Raw genomic sequence first — 20,505 nt, 5'->3', positions numbered from 1 at the left:
TCAGTACATAAACCAAAAATGTTAAAGTTAAAGATTTTCAGTCATTGACTTCATCTGAGTTTGCCAGGTGGAGAAAGACAGCATTGTTGACACTGTTAAAATGTCATTAAAGAAAAAAGTCCTTAAAGGCTTATAAGTAGGAAATGTATCTTAATGTTAAATAGTTTTAGCTGTTTAACAATAACATCTAAGACTTCTGCTTTTTGATACTGTCCCAGAAACTAGCAGTGATGAAAGACACATACCAATTTATTACATAGAAAATTCTATCCTTTTTCTGCTATATTAAGTAATTCTCTAATCTATTAAATTTACTAACAATCAAACACTTTCTATGTTTCTGCCCAAAGACAATAGTTACTGAATTGGGCCTGGAGAGACTGGAGAGAAATCTTCCTTCCCTGTTCCTCCTCTATCCCAGGAGAAAGGTACAAGGGAAAAGGTAGATGTTGGGGAGGGGTGGGGAGTGAGGTAAAGAATTTCAGAGCAGGTATGTCAGCACACTTTAATAAGCTATCTCTGAAGGGTGTCTTCTTGGGCAAGATTCCCAGTTACACAACGAGGGCCACAGAAACCTATTCCTTAGGAGGGAACAAAGTTCTCCAACTCAATTCATCTCTGTGTAACCTTAGCCTCTTCAACCTAATTAGGAATTGTTTTTATCTTCTTAAGGAGGACAGTGAGTGTGTCCAAACTCTATAGTAAAGGTTCTTAATGTTATTTTGTTGTTGTTGTTTGTTTGTTTGTTTGTTTGGTCTTTGGTAGTCTGGTGAAGCCTATGAATTCCTTAAAATGATGTTTCTAAATGCATAAGATAAAATACAAAGGATTACAAAAGAAACCAATTATATTGAAATACAGTTGTCAAAATAATTTTTTTAAACTGGGATGTAGCAATATAGGTGCTTCTTTATTAGCACATTTAATAACAAGACAATACATTTAAAAACAGTCAAGTTAAAGTTAAATTTATTTTTCAAGGGGGAGCTAGGTGGCACAGTAAATAGAGCACTGGTCCTGGCATGAGGACAACCTGAGTTCAAATCCAAGACTCAGACACTTACTAGCTGTGTGACCTTGGGCAAGTCATTTAACCCCAATTGCCTCCAAAGGGGGGAAAATGTTTTGAAAGACTGTGTGAAGGCTATTGTCTGTTAGCTTGAATAAGAATATTAAATTGTGTGATGGTATTTTGACAAGGCAACATGAATGTCATATTGGACATCAATGTTCAATTCTAATGTAATATAAATATCTCATTTCTATTGGTATTACTAATATTTTGGTTTGTTGTCTACATTGATAATTGAAAAAATATTATAAATTTTAGTTAGAAGTTAGTGTACATAAGGATATATTTTTTGTAATCCAAGTTCACAGGGTCCCTTAAATATATCCAAGAACCCCTAATGGGTCCATGGATTGCAAGTTAAGAAATACTGCTATATAGGAAAAGAAGTAAACTCATCAAATTGATGAGAGGGAGAGGAAAAAATCCTGTTACATGTTTATCATATCTTGACTAAAACAATTACTTTATCCAATTGGAGCTATATTAAAGGAAAGATGGACCCACTGTGGTAAATGTATATGTGGTCATGAACTGCAGTCACACGGTCATGGGCAGGAATGGAGGGGTCCAAACATGTTCCCACTGCAGTGTGCATTCACCTCTATGAGATCACAGATTCATTGTAGTGTTGGAGAAACAGCTAATCATTCATAGCAAATTGTTCAGAGTGCCTCCTCAGTGGTCTGTTCTGTTGGTTTAGTGTGTCCTCTTCCTTGGCCTAGCTCACCTACTTGCCTTGTTGGACCAAAGCAGGGAGAATAAATAATATGATTTCTAAGTTGCTGATCCAGCCATACCAGAAAGAGAACACATCCAACTCCCTACTATTTGTAGATATCTCTGGTGTATTGTTCAGACGTTGGCTTAAAAAGACAGAAAAGGAGATATATGCCAATACCTCCCATTTGCTTTTTTGGAAATGCCTGTATTTTGTTTCCAAACACCATCCAAAAGATCTCAAGCAGTTCTCTGGCTGCTGAGGCATCTCAGCTTAGAAAGGAACCTTGATAAAGTGAGCTGGTTGCCAAGGGCACAAGGAACATTGCCCATAGGGCACAATATGCAGAGAGGTAGCCCCAAGATGTAAAATGCTTTGGCAAGAGTTTACTTCAGTCACCAACTTTGGCAAGCACACAGCTTGGACAGAAAATGGACTAAAAGATAAGGCAGCCCGGCTCAGTTTCAGTCATATCTACACAATGCAGAGCAATAATGAGGTGCCTGAAAAAAGACTGAGCCATAAGCTTCAGCTGCCCAGGACTGCTTAAGCATAAGGATGCTGGTCTGTGAGAAAGAGAGGCTCATTGTCACTGGGTCCATAACAGATGATAAATGTGTAGAATGACAAATAAAGAAGGTGGTATAGTAGAAACAGGAGTGGATCAGGGTATCAGTAGACCTGGTTTTTCATTGCAACTCTGACTCTGTAACTTGGGCAAGTCATTGTATCACTCTGAGCCTCAGTTTCTTAATCTGTAAAATGAGGGAGCCGAATTGGATTCAGTGACCTCTAATGTTCCATCCAGCTCTATGTTCTTATGACCTTATGATAAGGCCAATGGTAGCAGATATACCAGAGAAAGTTTATCCTTAAAAGTCCCTGGGTGTATCATGTGAGAATGATAAACAGAAGGTGAGTGACCAAGCTTAGAGAAGAGATCACACAGGACCACAAACAGCTGACCAGGAGGTTGAAATCTTGGTGAGGTAAGCCAGTAATACAAGGATTTGGACAGAAATGGAAATAACAAACAAAAGATGATCCAGTTTGCTATTCAATGGATCAGTATTCATCACAAAAGGTGATGATGGATTGGAACCCAATAGAATCTGTGAAGAATACATCACTCACTATACATTCTAGTTACACTCTATGTTCACATTAGAGTTCATCCTCTGTGGTATGTAGAATACATAAACAGATGTATAGCCAAAATGCTAGCTTCTGTGTCCAAATACGTGACTTTCAATTTTGAGAGGTGAATCTCAATAGACGGGACCTCAGGGGATATCTAGTTCAAAACCCCTCATTTTACAGATAAGGAAGCTAAGACCTAAGAAGGTTAAGTGACTTTACCAAGGCCACATCGGTAGTAAACATCAAAAAGGATATTTGAACTTGATTCCTTTGACTCCGGAGTAGTCAGTGTTTTATTTTTCACTGTTCCATTCTGCCTCAATTTATCTTTATTACCTATCATCTGTTCTTACCCTGGAGGGGGTCACACTACTCCCACATCCATCCATCCAAAAGCATTTTTATTTTAATGGAATCAAGTTAAAAGTGATAACAGTGGCAACTAGGTGGCACAGTGGATAGAGCACTGGCCCTGGATTCAGGAGGACCTGAGTTCAAATCTGTCCTCAGACACTTGACACTAGCTATGTGACCCTGGGCAAGTCACTTAACCCCAATTGCCTCACTGGAAAAAAAATGATAATAGACAGTCTTGAAAGGCAATGTCACAGGCTGTAAGAGATAGTCTTATTGTTTTGTCTGCCTTAGGAAATGAAGGATTCTACGGGGTAATTATATAAATGAGTTTCAGGTTTTGAGGAACAGTTATATAAATATGGTTATTATTGTTGTTTTATGGGGAAAGGGTCTTGGTTGGCCTTTGTCATGAGCTTTCAGAATGTCATCCTGCTCTCTCTCTCTCCCTATCCCCAAATCAATCATTTGTATCAACAGATTTTGGGGTGCTCCAAAGCCTAGTCACCAGAGCTTGAGGACAGCTGTGGATGTTAGTTAATATAGAAAAAGGGACAACTGTTTATAAAGTCCTTTTGTTATGTGGGGGGAAATGAACATTAACGAACTTAATCATTTTTGCTGTTATTCCCATGACCCCTGTCATTCCACCCTCATCTCCTATCCCATTCATCTTTCACATAATGAATATTAAATCAAAACAAACTGTTGTATGAGTAATCTGCTCAAGTGAAAAATAGATGGAGATCCATGGCCACTCCCATCATACACTAAAGGTCATCTTGACTTAGTATCCTTAAAATAGGGATGACAATATTGGCAGTGCCTAACTCAAAGGATTGTTGAGAGAAAAGCTTTTTGTAAACCTTAAAGTCCTAATTGCATAAGTACAAGGTAATACACAAAGCCAGTTTCGGAGTCAGAAATACCTGGGCTCAAGTACTACTCCTGACATGTACTGACTGTGGTTCTGGGAAACTCACTTAACCTCTCTGTGTTCAATCTAGTCAATTCTCTAAAATCATAAATTGCTGATCAAATGATTGGTATAGAAATTTTCTCTTAGGGATTTTAGTTCTACCAATAAAACCACAGGTCCAGACCTACCCTACCTTCCCCTCACCCCTGAAAAAAGCTTTAGGATCAGTTTAAATATAGCCAAGACAAGTTGCACAAAATTTGCAATCAAGTCAATTTTTTTTTAGGAAAATTTAGTTGAGGTGAGGGAAAGAGAGAAGACCCCCTGGACTTTAGCCTTTATGGGAAGAGATCTCAGTAAGGCCTCTACTAAAAATGGGGTCATGGAATGAGGACTAGAAGAAAACCAGGTTGGGGAATTTTTCAATTGTTTTCAGTCATGTCTAACTCTTTGTGACCCACTTGGGATTTCCTTGGCAAGGATACTGAAGTAGTTTGCCACTTCCTTTTCCAGCTCATTTTACACATGAGGAACAGAGGCAAACAGTTAAATGACTTGCCCAGGGTCACACAGATAGTGTCTGAGGCTGAATTTGAATTCAGGAAGGTGAGTCTGGGCTGCTCTAGGGCATCAAACTTGGAATCAGGAAGACTCACCTTCCTGAGTTCAAATCCAGCTTCAGACACTTACTGTGTGACCTTGGGTAAGTCATTTAATCCTGTTTGCCTCAGTTTCTCATCTGTAAAATGAGCTAGAGAAGGAAGTTGCAAACCACCACAGTATCCTTACCAAGAAAACCCCAAATGGGGTAACAAAGAGTCAGACGTGACTAAAACAAGGTTGGGGAGAAGCTAAGTGGGAAAAGAAAAGTTAAAAGGGGAAGATAAAGAGGAGACAATCCTATTTATTATTATTGCTAGTTAGGTGGTAGGCTCCCCACAGGAATCCCCTATCTTTGTAGGCCTTGCACATAGTTGGCATTTAATCAGTACTTAAATTCTTAAACCTACCTTATTTTCTTCAAATCCTATTCATCTTTCTACATTTAATTCAAATGTCATTTGCCACAGGAAGCCTTATAATTCCTACTAGCCAGAAGCAACCTCTTACTTCTTTACCCTCTTAAAGCATAGATTTGCACCATTCGTTTGGCAATTAATTACATAATGTCTTGTGACATCTCTGTGTTCCTTCATACTGCGTAAAAAGCTGGTATTTATCATGTGGTATCTTCTTATTTCCAACCTGACCATAGCATCCTTCAGGGCAGGAATTATCTTAAACTCCTTTGTAGCCCCTAAAGTACCTGACTTTGTAGGCACTCAAATATACTTTACCTCGCTTATGGACCATCATATTGTCCAAGATGAATATTTATAATCATAGTGTAAATTTTAGAGATCAGTTAGTGAAGCCCCTTCACCGTCCTGATGAGGAAATTGAAGCCTGGGGAAAGAAAAGTGTATTCGCTCTCATGGTTCAGCTATCATCTCTATGTGTGATTCCCACAATCTCTATTTCTAAACTCTCTTTTGAGTTCCAGATATGAATCTCTAACTTTATACTTTTCTGCATTTTTTGTTCTTCTTTTCCCTTCTTCACCCACTAACAGCTAAAATTCTCTTCTCTTCTGTCTGGCTTTGCTTCCTACAAACCCTCCAGGAAGTCCCATTCTGGACAATTGCCCCCTGATAAACACACCCTTATAAGGAGACATGTCAATGTCTAGGGTTTTGTTTTGCTTTGCTTTTACTTTTGTTGTTGTTGTTGTTGCTGCTGATGGATCCATCTAGGAAATATTTGAAATAAAGTCTATTTGTCATATTATACAATCTGTGTATCAGTCAGTGCCATACCTAGCACTGCACAGCTAGGCACTAAAGAGAATTTATGCAAAAATCTGAGATATAGCCCTGGAAACCACAGACACACACACACACACTAACTCCCTTTATTGCTTTCAGACTCTAGGATTACTCAATGCAGAGAAAGAACCACACTGTGGTGACCATGTTTACCTTCCAGGGATTCTCCAGCTTCCATGAGCACCAGATCACACTCTTTGCAGTGTTCCTCACTGTGTACATCTTAACCTTGGCCAGCAACATCATCATTGTGACCATCATCTGCATTGACCGCCATCTCCACACCCCTATGTACTTCTTCCTGAGCATCTTGTCCACTTCTGAGACCTTGTACACACTGGTCATCATCCCACGAATGTTGTGCAGCCTTATAGGATGGAACCAGCCCATCTCACTGGAAGGCTGTGCCACTCAAATGTTCTTCTTTGTCACTTTGGCCATCAACAACTGCTTCCTGCTCACAGCCATGGGATATGACCGCTATGTAGCCATTTGCAACCCTTTGAGATATATGGTGATCATGAATAAAAAAATATGTGTCCAGTTGGTTGGTGGGGCATATGCCATTGGTCTGATCATGGCATCTATCCATGTGACGTCTATATTTAACTTGCCTTTCTGTGGCACAGAGGTGGCCCATTTCTACTGTGACATACGCCCCATGATGAAACTTGCCTGTATAGATACAACAATCAATGAGATCATCAGCTTTGTCATCAGCTCAGTAGTGATCTTGGTGCCTATGGGCTTAGTCTTTATCTCCTACATCCTGATTATCTCTGCCATCCTCAAAATCGCCTCCGCTGAGGGACGGAAAAAGACCTTTGCCACTTGTGCTTCCCATCTCACAGTGGTCATTGTTCACTATGGCTGTGCATCTATTGCCTATCTCAAGCCCAAGTCAGAAAATTCAATGGAACAAGACAGATTACTCTCCATTACTTACACTCTTATCACACCATTGTTGAACCCTGTTGTGTACAGCCTGAGAAATAAGGAAGTCAAGGATGCCTTAAGGCGAGCCATGGCCAAAAAAATACCCTAAGCAACTGTGTGTTTCTCAAGCAGTCTTTGGGCCCATAAAGCTGATGTCCTGACCACAAATATTGTAAACAGTCCAAGTATATTAAATATCACTTTTATTCCTAAATTTGTATAGTCTCAATTCATTAAAGAAATCGTAAACAAGTGAGAAATCTGAATTGGGTGTCTACTGCTTAAAGAGGAATTGGGCACTGCTCTCTAACTGCTTCTGGACCTCCTTGACTGGTTCCTGGTAATCCTAAATTCCCTTGTATATTCAAAGGTTTAGGTGAGGACACCTAATTTTATACTAATGATCATAAGCACCTTATTTATTCAAGAACAATATATTTGGGGGCAGCTAGGTGGCGCAGTGGGTAGAGCACCAGCCCTGGATTCAGGAGGACCTGAGTTCAAATCTGGCCTCAGACACTTAACACTTACTAGCTGTGTGACTCTGGGCAAGTCACTTAACCCCAATTGGCTCACAAAAAAAAAAAAAGAACAATATATTTGGAGGCAGCTAGGTGGCACAGTAGATAAAGCACCATCCCTGGATTCAGGAGGACCTGAGTTCAAATCCAGCCTCAGACACTTGACACTGACTAGCTGTGTGAACCTGGGCAAGTCACTTAACCCTCATTGCCCCCCCTCCCCCAAAAAAGAACAATATATTTGTACCACATGATGATTTCTAAAGTGTATTCAAATTGATTTGAAGGGGAGACCCAGAAACTAATCACACTAAATAATAATAAATTTTATTTGTTAGGCTATATTGCTGTCAGAATGATGTTCTGTACTTACTGGTCTATTCAAAACCTTTTAGAAACCTCCCATTAAATAACCTTAACTTTCCTTTACCTAGCATTCAAGGTTCTCCACAACACAGCACTACACTGACTTTCCATTTTTGTTTCATACTTTTCAATACTCCAGTCAGATTGGAAAACTTACTTTCCCCCATAATTCCCATCAATGAACCACCTCCATGACATTGCTCGTGCTATTCCTTATTCCTGGAATCATCTCCTCCCCACCTCCAAGCCCCTCAAGTCCCTCTATGGAATTCCTCCCCATCCTCAAAAGACCAACTTAAATTCCTCCTTCTCTGTGAAGGCTTTCCTGATCCCCCAAGTGAATCATAAATTCTTCAGCCCGTGGAACTAAAGAAGCACTGTCCCCTTATCTTTGCGTATCAATTATCTATGAGTGGTATACCCTCCTATTAGACTTATAAGCACAATGACAGAATTCAAATCTTATTTATCTTGGTCCTCCTTTGCTGTCTAAGAAAGATAATATACTCCATATAGTAGATGCTCAATAACTGTCAAAAGTCTCCTTCCTTCTTAGGAAGCCAGTGCTTTTCTCACTGTAGCATGCTGCCCCCAGGGAAAAAAGGTTCTTATTTTTCCCACAATTACTACCATATTTTTATGGACAAAGCACAAAGTGAAGGAACAATTCTTTAAGGTTCTGAAAAGTTTCGCTGGGGATATTTTCATAGGTATGTTTGAGAAGACATTTGGGGAGATTCAAGTGCATTTGATTGATAGCTTTTTTTTTTTTAAGTTGATCCAGGAATGAATGTTTTGCTTCTTTCTTTTTCCCCATTGTAAATATCCCTGAAGTAAGCATAAGCAGCAGGTTGCTAGTCATTCTCCTACCACCAAAAGAGAATTGTTTTCTATTTTTTGAGCTACCATAACATCAGCACCAGCAACTTCAAATGTAAGACATACTTGCCTTTGTAGTATAAGAACAAACCCTAAGGTGAACAGAACTTTTCATACTTGAATTATTAAATCACAGAAACCTATCACTGAAAGGAGCCTGGAAAATCATCCAGACTAAACGTCTTTTTTTTTTCTGGACCATGGGGGTTAAGTGACTTGCCCAGGGTCACACAGCTAGTAAAGTATAAAGTGTCTGAGGCCGGATTTGAACTCAGGTACTCCTGAATCCAGGGCCAGTGCTTTATCCACTGCACCACCTACCTGCCCCCAGACTAAACTTTTTGATAAAGAATGAATCCATGACAAATGGTCAGCCAGCTTCTATTTGAAGATTTACACTGACAAGGAATTCCCTATATAAAAATGACTTAGCAAATAGCTGTAATTGTTAGAAAGCTTTTCTTTGCAATAAGCTAAAACTGCTTGTCTATAATTTCCTCTTGCTATCACCTCCCTTACAAAGGACTAAGGAAATTTCATATTGTGGGTGTTTGTCCTCTAGCACCAGTGAGTGTTACAATGGAGGACTAATGTATATATCTTAAATAATTCAATACTTCAAGAATCCATTACTGTACCCATATGGTTACTTTTCCTCTATATGCTGCAGCTCCTCTATCACTCAAGATCATAGACTGAGAGATGGAAGGAACTTAGCAACATTTAGTCCAAACCCATCCTCTTAAGATGGAAGAATTGAGGTGCATAGAGATTAAAGTGATTTACCCAAGATCTCATAGGAAGTGACAGAAGCAAGAACTCAGGTCCTCTCTCTCCAAAGCCTCTTTCCACTACACCATATTAACTTCAGAGATAATCTTTCACAGTTAATATGCCCCTTCCCTCCCTCCACAGAAAACCTCCTCATTATTGATGTTGATTGGTTTTGCTGATTTTTTTTTCATTTTTCTTTCTTCCTTCTTTTCTCTATTCAGAAAAAAAAAACATTTTTTGTTATAAAGGATGGCTTTCTGGGAGAGGGAAAAGTAAAGGAAATAAGGGGAAATATAAATGATTTAAAAACAAAGATATCAATCAAAGTCTATTTTTTTTAAATCACCATCTGGTGTCCAAACTCAAAAGGAGCCTTTCTGAATTTCATTTGTCTGGTCCTTAGATGTCAGAAATACAATCCATCATTTTCTGTTGACATAGCTTTTGATAATTCATGGTTACCTCTATGACACAATGAAATATGAAGAGGTTTCCCGGAAGGCATATTATAAATTTACATATTGTCCTTGTGGGTAGGGAGTAAAATGTCATGACCTCAAAAAATAGGGTGTCACAACTACAAAGAGCACTGGATTTCAAGCACTTTGTCCCATCTCATAAACACCATTGGAGTGATGGAAGGAGGTGGGAATATGCCTCACTGGGAGAGCTTTTTACTATTGTCTGTATACCTTGCATAAAAGTATGAAATTAAAAACAAATCCCTCCTTTCTCCTGAAAACCTGAAAAGTAAGGTGTTTCAAATGTTTCCCATCCTATTGTTTTTAGCTATTTATTTTAGCTAGCATTTGTATAGAGCTTTAAGATTTGCAAAGCACTAACACATATTCTCTCATTTGATCTTCACAATAACACTGGGAGGTAGGAGCTATTATTATCCCCATTTTATGGATGAGGACACTAAGGTAGAGAGACATTAAGTGATTTGTCCATGAAAGGGTAAGAAAGAGAATAAGCATTGATATCATATCTTCTTTGTCCTTGCACTGGGCCAAGCACTTCTTGCAAATATTAACTCATTTGATCCTCACAACAACTCTGTGAGGTAGATAAAGTGGATAATCCCCATTTTACAGTTGAGGAAAATGGGGCAAATAGAAGTTAAATGACTACCCAATGGTATATAGCTAGTCAGCATCTGAAGCTGGATTTAAATTCAGATCTTTGTGACTCAAGGTCAATACTCTCTCCACTGTGATGCCTACCTGCCCACCATCCTACTTCAAGCAGAATTTGTTTGTCTGCCATTCTATTCTCACCCTACATTGACAACTTCAGTTTAGTACTTTTTAAAGTACTAAATATAAGTTTTATTAATCTGCTCCCATTTTGTGTAGCATGTGTCACATAGTCACTGTTTCTTACTTTCTAAAAACTATATACATAATTAGATAACATATGCTCATAACTTGATGCAAATCGTTTGGAATGCTGCCCCTCAATAATCCTGCAAGTTAGTCCAGTGAGCCCTTCCCTATTCCTGTTAAGCCACTGGTTTAGTGGAAAGCACACTGAATTTCAAATAATAGGACATGAGTTTGTTATGGGCCCATAGCACCCCAGTTCTCTGGGGCACATCAAAGAACCTTCTCCTTGAGAAACTAAACCAGAGGACAGACACACCTAAAGAGATAAGTGGAACCAGATTGGACTGAGCTATTTCCGGGACCCCCACCCTTCATTCTAGCCTCCCTCAACCCTGGGGAGATAAGATTAGGTGTGACTGCTTCCTTTGTGTCCTGAGGAGATGGCTTGAGAGATCTGCAGCCACCCCTCACCCAATTCCTCCAGCCACCACCAGTGGGGGATAGTCTTCCCTCACTAAAGGAACTTTCCACAGTCAGATGGTCACCCCCATCAGTCCTCTATAAAAGTACCTGACTGTCTCCTGCTTGAGGAGATTGGTATCTAATAGCCACTCTCTCTGTGCCATGCCTTTCTCCCCATGAAAAGTCTAAGGATTTCTTTCATGTTTTCCCTTCCCCTCCCTTCCCTTGCCCCTAAATAAACTACCATCTTATTCTAACTGCTTTTGTGTGCAAGAGGGTGTAATTCTTTAAAGAGGAATTCCTAATGACTGCAAACCCCTACCCCTACCCCTATTCCCTATCCCAAACCCCATACCCCATTCTCCTCATGACAAGTTTAAACCTTAGGTTTGCTACTTATGAATTGCTACCTTAGACTCATCATTCCAGGTTTCTGAAACTCATTTTCATTATCTGTAAAATGAAGAGTTTGAACTAGATGACCTGTAAGATCCCTTCTGAAACTAAATATTATAATATTATATTATATTATTATAGAATTTTATTACAATATTACAAAATTGTCTCACTATGTAGTGCTTCACCAAGGTGGCAATAATGGTAGATGCTCTGTGGCATCATTACAATGTCTCATAGCCATAATTCTTATCCCTTATTGTAGCTGTCACAACTAACACACCTGTAATATCTGGTCCTACCCTGACTTAAGGTTATTCCCATTATTATTCTGCTAACAGAATCATGCCCTTTTAACCAGATCTTGCCACAGGATAAGTACTATACTTATCATAAGTCACTCTGTATCTTACATGGTGTTTGTTTCCCCAGGTTAATAGGACTGCAAAGATGTATCTCAGATTCATTCATAATAGCAATTTTCCAGCACAGTGACTTGTTGGGCAGCTGCTTATCTCACCATATCACAAATCCCAAAGAGAAGCTTCCTTTGAAAAAGTTCTAATACAATATCAGAGCTAGAAGGGACAAAAGAGTAATAATCTCCTTTTGCTAAGGCTCCCTTTGGACTACAATATTTGCCCTACATCTACCTAGCTGCAATTGAAACCTTACTCCTTCTTGTATCTCTTAACTTCAGCTTCCTGATCTGTAAAAAAAAAGAAAAAAGAAATAAAAGTACTTTTACTACTAATTTCATAAGACTAGAATAAGACGCAAATCTGAGAACACACATACAAAAATTTCATAAGCTTTAAATTGCTAGCTAAATATCAACAATTATCAATAGCAGCATCATTATCATTCTCTCCCAAAGATCACTTTGGGTCACTGTCCTCTTTGGAATTATCATTCATGCTGAATAATTATTCATCATTTTCTACCATTCCCCAAAATATCTTATTGAAAGGAAAGAATGGGGGTGTTATGGTGTGAGCTAACAGAATTTGAGTCTTATATGAGCAGAAGGTCCTCTTGGCAACCTGGTGGTGGTAGCCCCCAGCCACAGTGGATAAATTCATCAGAATTTCAGAGGACCCTAATAACCATTTAAATGAAACCGGATTATACTGAAACTGCTCTGGGTCAAATGTTTCAGCTTTTACCTCCCAAGTGACTAGACCAGGGTTGTGTTCAAAGGATCACAGAAGATCTTCTATATAAACATATATAGACTTCAGCTTTATAATCATCCAAGGCAGAGACATAAAGCATGTTGCATTGTGTCCCACAACACTCCAGAGTACTGCTGAACCAGATTAAAATGTAATTAGAAAATATTTAACAAAATAAATGAAAATTACAATAGATGTAGATAATGTTAATGTATGGTTTTCTAAGGCAATATGAGATACATTTGTAGGGTTTAGTGGCCCCCATTTCTATTTCTGTTTGATACCATTGACCTAAGTGACCTAGGGTTTCTCCATTATTTTCATTACATTTCTTCCTACAAAAAAAATTAACTAAAAAAATAAAATGTTATGGTTTTTCTAAGTTAAAAACAGCATAGAAAAATAATCCAATTGTTTATAATAATTCAGGGATTGTTTTGCATTTGTCTTTTTATCTCCAGAGAGCATAACAGTGTCCACACTAAAAAACAGAACTTGGGTATTGTGCTCCCTGAATCCTATAGCTGCCTCTCCCCATAGCTGTGGAAGCAAGAGAGGAAGTGATGTGATGCAATATTAGCTGAAAGAAGTACTCAAAATGGGAAGGGACAATGGCATCAGCAAACTTCTCCCTGTTCTGGCCAGCTGTTGAGTCCATTCACCATGCTCCATTATGGGCTAGCTGTGATCAAGAGAAGCTTGAGGTCCCTAACCGTGATAAGATGACCATGGTCAAATTATACATCCCAAGGTGATTGAGATACTGGGTCTACTTGGATCTTGAATCCATTCCCCTTTCCTTAAGTCCAAAATTTCTTCCTGAGTTTTTGTTTCTTTGTCTAGAGTTAAGTATAAAGTGTATTCTCAAGAGAAGTAGCAGTTGGGAAATAATCACTTGACACTTCACATATCCTAAACTCCTCTTCCATGGAAATCCAATTCCATTGTAAAAATATAACATTATTAGCCCTCACTGAAAATATAACAAAAATTTTTTAAAAGACGTGTCACTTTGCTAATGGGAGGGGGCTCAGAGCTAAGTTATAATTGGGTAGATCAATGAATTCTCAGATTCTTGGCAATGGCTCGCCTCACCCCATAGAGTGAGACAGACTTTAGATTAGAAGGTCATTGATTCTCTGGCAACCACAAAGAACAAGGCACTTACTCAGCATCTCCACTCTAGCTGGGCCTGCACAAACTATCAAGGTGTGCATGAGACTCCCCAGTGAGTCAGCTTTTTGCTCAAATATCATGTCCATCAGCGCATTTTGCCCAAACTGCTTTTTCATCATTTTAAGTCTAATCAGGTGCTCTCATAACAGCATCTGTCTGATACCTGTAAGTTCATTTGTTTCCTTTAAGACAATCAAACATTGTCTATACCTCCTGGTTCCACTGTTCTTCTGACTACAAATTTCTGAAGCAGTCTCTCCAAGGGTAGTTTGAACTTGGAGGCACCTTCCCTTTCATACTAATGTGTGTTGAAAATGTTCATATAAAATTGCTTATAGATTCTCTGCAATGCCAAATTGCATGCCCTAGCCCTTGCAAATATGTCAATACTGTGCCATAAGGCTTTTTAGACTTCAGACAACACACTGGATTGAAAGTGAATACCTTGGGGCAGCTTTGTGGTGCAGTGGATAGAGCACCGGCCCTGGAATCAGGAGTACCTGAGTTCAAATCCGGCCTCAGACACTTAACACTTACTAGCTGTGTGACCCTGGGCAAGTCACTTAACCCCAATTGCCTCACTCAAAAACAAAAACAAAAAAAATAAGAGGTTTAGTGCCTAGGTTTCAGGTGTTTATCTTAACTCATCTAATAGGGTTTGGTTTTGTTTTTTCTCAGCAAAAATCAACTTATTAAATAGAAAGCCTAATGAAAACTACCTCAAGCACCTCCGTGTGTATGAGACATAAAAGCAAAGGAGAAGACCACAAAGATCCTGATCACAAAGATCCAAAGTCAGGAGATCAGGGCAGGTTAGGTGGGCAGGTGGGGAGTGCTAGAGTTCATAGTCATGAAGGCGTGAGTCCAGCCTCAAGCACTTACTAGCTATGTGACCCTGAGCAAGTCATTTAACCTCTTTCTGCCTACATATCTTCTGTAAAAGACGGGAAATAATAGTGCCTACTTTGTGGGGTTCTTGTGAGGATCAAATAATATAAGACAAGGGGCAGCTGGGTAGCACAGTACATAAAGCACCAGCCCTGGATTCAGGAGAACCTGAGTTCAAATGTGACCTCAGACACTTGATACTTACTAGCTGTGTGACCCTGGGCAAGTAAGTCACTTAACCCTCGTTGCCCCATAATAATAATAATAATGACATGTGAAGCATTTTGCAAAACTTAAAGTGCTATATAAGTACTAACTTCATTATACATTTCCTGAGAAATGAAAGAAAGGGAAATTTTTTTCCTAGAAGAACAAAATAACAATACAACATCAGAGGTCATAGACACTTGATAGAGAACACAAATAGCACAGCACAGTCTTTGCACAGGTTTCATTCTCACTAGTGCACAAATACCAGTGGTAATGTTTTAGCCCAGCCTCTATCAAAATATACTTCAGCAATGTGTCAGTGATCAACAATAAAGATATTATAAGAGCACATCAGAAACCTCCAACACCAAATTGATACTTGACAGAGCATAACATAAGAGATATAATGAAACAATAGCTGTTCTATTCACGAAAGCTTTCTGTGGGAAATAATAACCTTGAACTGTCAATTAGAGAATAGAGAAGTAGAAAAAACTGGAAAAAATCTCCAGTAAATCCTAGAAAGCCAGAGGAAATAAACTCACACTGACACAATGATCAAACAAGAAAAAATATTTTTCCCAGTATCCACTGTGATAAGTAGTAAAAAGTTGTGAATGGGCAGTTTTCAAAGAAACACATGCTGTTAATAGTCACCTGAAAGAAAAATAAACACCTGTGAGGTTTCTATTATCAATTGGCACAGTCTGACAAATAGCCCTAGGCAAGTCACTTAACCTTCTGTCTGCCTCAGTTTCCTCAATTGGAAAAGAGGGAAAACGACTTATTTCAAAAAGTATACTTCCACTGCAGTGTGGTGTTCTATAGGACCCAACAGCCTGACTCTGACTCACTCTCTGTAAGAAGCTATATCCCAGGGAGGCCCTTGTGCCAGTCCATACCACATAGGGCCAAGTTTCTTTGGAAGCCATCTCTCTGACCACAGCTGAAAGATCCTGAAGGCAAGCTGCTGGCTCAATCCCAACTGAGGTGAGAGTGTAGGTGATTTTATAAGTATTTTTTAAATTACAATTACAAAAAAAGGATCAAATGAGATATTTGTAAAGTGCTTAGCACAGTACCTATCACATAAGAGGAGCTTAATAAATATTTGTTCCCTCCCTTCCCTTTTCTTACAGCAAAGCAGAGCTCACATCCAAACACCCCAGTTAGGTTCTCCTAGAAGTTAAGATAAGCCCAGTAGAATCAGTTTTCAGCCAATAAAACCTCTGCTCATAGTAAAACATATGCAATGATTGTCCTTTCCCCTTTCTTTTTAACTCTCTAACCAGAGAGTAGAGAGCAACCAAGCACCTCAGAGAGGTGTTCCCTCTCTCAAGCTCTAGATTGTCTGGAGGACCATAAATTCAAAGGGCATTAGGATTCTACTGTTTTCTAATGAGCTTCCCAGTAGGATGCTCTAGTCTTTCTCCAGCCAATCAGCAAAGCAATGATTGTAGAATCAGCAGGCTCTCAGCAGAGTAATAGAAGCCTTCCTGTTATCTTATTATCCTGCTATCTTCTTCACACTCATTTTCTTCACAGATATTTTTTAGTCCACTCTCAGTACCTCAGATCAAAGCCTACTAGTAGTTATAAGATAAAATTCAAGAGATATACCTCTCTGTTGTTTTCGGAACCAAATAGTCCTTATTTAATCTTCCAACAGTCTCCAAAGAGTTAATTGCTTTACAACTTTTTAACTATAATTTTAAAACTCTAAAAACAATCATATGCAAATGAGCTAATGGATCATAATGCCCTGAAGTCATCATTACTTCAGTTGTTTCTCAGCCCTCAAACTGGCTCTCTGGGCATCTTCCCCTTTGGGGCAATTATCTATCCAAACTCCCTGTGTCTCTCTTCAACATTTTAGCTGAGAAGTTTATGTTTCTAAGTTAATTTTATTATTTTTTCCTTACACAAAAGTGTTGCAATAAAACTTTAAAAGATAAAAGGTAAACTCTTCAAAAGGGACAAATAAGCTATGGTTTTAAATAGATCCTTAACCCAAGAAATGACTCAAAACTGGGTAGCTTTTCTAGGGGTACTCCTGGGAAGGGGAGCAGGCACCACATAAAGATAAGAAAATCCAAACATTATGCACACTAACTCTGACTATAAAAAGTAATAGCAACTTAATCTGATAATGTCTGTAGAAAAGAAGTGATCCAAAGGGAGCTTTCAAAAGAAGCAAATGAGAATGAGATGGCATTATTATTATTTGGTTAAAATCAATATATCCATTCATTTTTTTCAACTAGTTTGGGCCTGTGGTTTCATTTATAATTCAATGTTTTCATTTTCTTTACTTGTTTGAATGGTTTTTTTGCTAACATATATGAAAATAAATGAAAAAGTAGGTGAGAATATGATCTACTTGCTTCCTCATTACACAGAGTCTGTTTGTGAAAGTTAAATAATAGGTTAATAGCAAGAAATCCACATAGATACCTATTCCCAGTTTATAAGACAATTCCCAGTGGCCTGGTAAAGTAGTAAGAATACCAGTTGTCATTGTTGGGACAGGCAAGCCAATCTAGATGAAACAGCAAGACATCCTGGGTGAAATCATAGGTTGCATGTGCATGGTAAATCAAACCACTGCCATCATATAAATTGTTATAATCTTATAACACCCCAGTGAAAATAGGCCAGGACACAGCCCAAAAGCCCCAAGAATAGCAGCACCTCCCAGACCATCTGCTTTGATTCCAGTTCAGTACCCACAGTCAATATTCAGTGATGCAACCCTGGGGGAGAAGGGACTCACCATTTCTGACACTATCAACACAAACTACTGACCAACTGCCACCTATAGAATTTGTTTTTCCTTTTTTGTACTACAAATTAAATTTATTTTCAATTCACAGAACAAAACAAGCATTTCTATAAGATAATACATTTTTTAAAAGATGATTGCATTATTGTGCTATAAGAAATGACAAGCAGGATGACTTCAGAAAGGCCTGTGTAAGGGGCTAAAATTCTAGCTAGTCTGTCAAAAATATTTAATGAGTTGTCGCCAATAAATTATAAGCTTTAGCAAGAGTATTTAGGTGTTTAAGTATTTATTAAAGAGCATTAGGATCATAGAGAAAGGCAAAAATCTAACTATTTCTAAGAGACCCCATCATCCAACCTGCCATGGTGAGGTCAGGAGCAAAAAAGGACCAGCACTTTCTTCTTCCTCCCAGAAGCCTCCTGTGAAACTGGGAACGTCCCATCCACATGCACACACAGTTCCAAGCTAATTGGCTGGTGGCTTTGATAGACAGTACCCACAAGCAAACATCACTTCCTGACGCCAAGGAAAAGCAGCATAGCTTGTCCTCAGAAGTCTTCTCCTCATGGCGGAGCTTTCCTATAGTAACTCTCCAGCAGGTGGCATCACTCTAATCATTACACCTGGAAAGACATGTATGAAATGATGTGAAGTGAGCAGAATCAAGAGAGCATTGTACACAGAGACAGCAATATTGTTTGATGAAGAACTGTGACTAACTTGACTATTCTTAACACAATGATCAAAGACAATCCCAAAGGGCTTTTGATGAAACATACTATCCACCTCCAAAGAAAGAACTGATATTGATGGAACACAGACTGAAGCATGCTATTTTTCACTTTCATTTTTTTCTTTTAATCAAGTTTTCTTGCATAAAATGACAAATATGGTAATGTTTTACATAATCATACATGTATAACTCATATCTGATTGCCACCTCAGGGAGGAGGGAGAGGAGGGAGGGAAAGAGGAATAAAACTGGAACCCAGAACTATAAATAAAAATGTTTATTATTTTTTTAAAAGATGATTGCATATAAAGTTGCAAATCTACCATGTACAATTTGATATTCCTTGTAAATATATAACAAAGTTATCATGTATTTTTTCTTTTGTTTCTTCCCTCCTGTGCCCTCCCCATTCTAGAGATGGCTACCATTAGACACAAATTGTTATCTACATGTAAAATTATTCTATACATACTTCTATTTATCAGTTCTCTCTCTGGAAACAGATAGTGTCTTTCTTCATATGTCCTTTATTTTTATTATAATAGTCAAAATGACTTCATCACTCAATTATTTCTGTTACTCTATACAATGTTCTCTTGGTTCTGCTTACTCGACTCTTCATCATTTCATTCAAAAACTTCCATGCCTTTCTAAGATCATTGAGGTCATCATTTCTTTTAGCACAGTGGTATTCTATCACAACTACATGTCATAACTTGTTCAGCCTTTCCCAAATTGATGGGGATCCCTGCAATTTCCAATTCTTTGCCACCACAAAGAGAGTTGTTATAAATGTCCCATTCACATTTAAAGTTATAATAACTATTTGTGAATTTCTGAGTTTCTTAATCACTTTTTATATGCAAAAAGGGGGAAATTGGGAAGAAGATAGTACAAACTATGAGGACAAAATAGAAAGAAATATATAAGTAAAATCCTAACTGTAAACATGAATGTAAGCAACTCACCCATAAAATGAAAGAGAATAGAAAAATCAATTAAGTGACAGAATCCAACAATATGCTTTTTTTTTTTATTATGAGATATTTTATTTTTTCCGTTACATGTAAAGATAGTTCTCAACTTTTGTTTATACATGCTTTACAATTTCAGATTTTTCTCCCTCCCTCCCCTCCCTCCCCCCCTCCCCTAGACAGCAGGTAATCTGATATAGGTTATATCTATATATCTCTATACATATACATATATATATATACACATAATAACATTAATCCTATTTCTGCATTAATCCTGTTACAAGAGAAAAAATCAGAGCAATGATGCAAAACCTCAAAATAGAAAAAAAAACAACAGCACCCAAAACAAAAGAAATAATATGGTTCAATCAGCATCTATACTCCACAGTTCTTTCTTTCTTTTTTTTCTTGGATTTGGAGATCCTCTTCTATCATGAGTTCCCTGGAACCCTTCTGTACCATTGCATTGGTGAGAAGAATATAGTCCATCACAGTAGGTCAACCCTCAATGTTGATGATACTGTGTACAATGTTCTTCTGGTTCTGCTCATCTCACTCATCATCAGCTCATGTAAGACCCTCCAGGTTTCTCTGAACTCTTCCTGCTCATCATTTCTTACAGCACAATAGTATTCCATTGTATTCATATACCACAACTCAACAATATGCTTTTTATAAGAAGCACACTTGAACATCCCCCAAAAGAGAAAAAGATCTATTTGTACAAAAATATTGATAGCAGATATTTTTATGGTGGCTGAGAACTGGAAATCAAATGAATGCCCATCAATTGGGGAATGGCTAAACAAACTGTAGTACATGATGGTAATG

The 20,505-nt window shown here is 38.3% G+C and overlaps 2 protein-coding genes across 3 annotated transcripts in view; one reads left to right on the top strand and one right to left on the bottom strand.

Moving 5' to 3' along the window:
• Positions 1-20,505, bottom strand: part of LOC122756039 (serum amyloid P-component-like) — a 73,650-nt gene that overhangs the window by 28,418 nt on the left and 24,727 nt on the right. The window lies entirely within an intron of this gene.
• LOC122754722 (olfactory receptor 10J5-like) overlaps positions 6,184-20,505 on the top strand; it is a 37,516-nt gene continuing 23,194 nt past the window's right edge. The window contains exon 1 of the mRNA XM_044003196.1: positions 6,184-6,688. Coding sequence (XP_043859131.1) covers positions 6,184-6,688 — 505 coding nt within the window. The remainder of the gene's footprint in view (positions 6,689-20,505) is intronic.

This window comes from Dromiciops gliroides, chromosome 4, assembly GCF_019393635.1.
Source record: "Dromiciops gliroides isolate mDroGli1 chromosome 4, mDroGli1.pri, whole genome shotgun sequence".
Lineage (NCBI taxonomy): Eukaryota > Metazoa > Chordata > Mammalia > Microbiotheria > Microbiotheriidae > Dromiciops > Dromiciops gliroides.
Note: the sequence above shows the minus strand (reverse complement) of the source record. Positions and strands in the feature narration are given on the sequence as shown.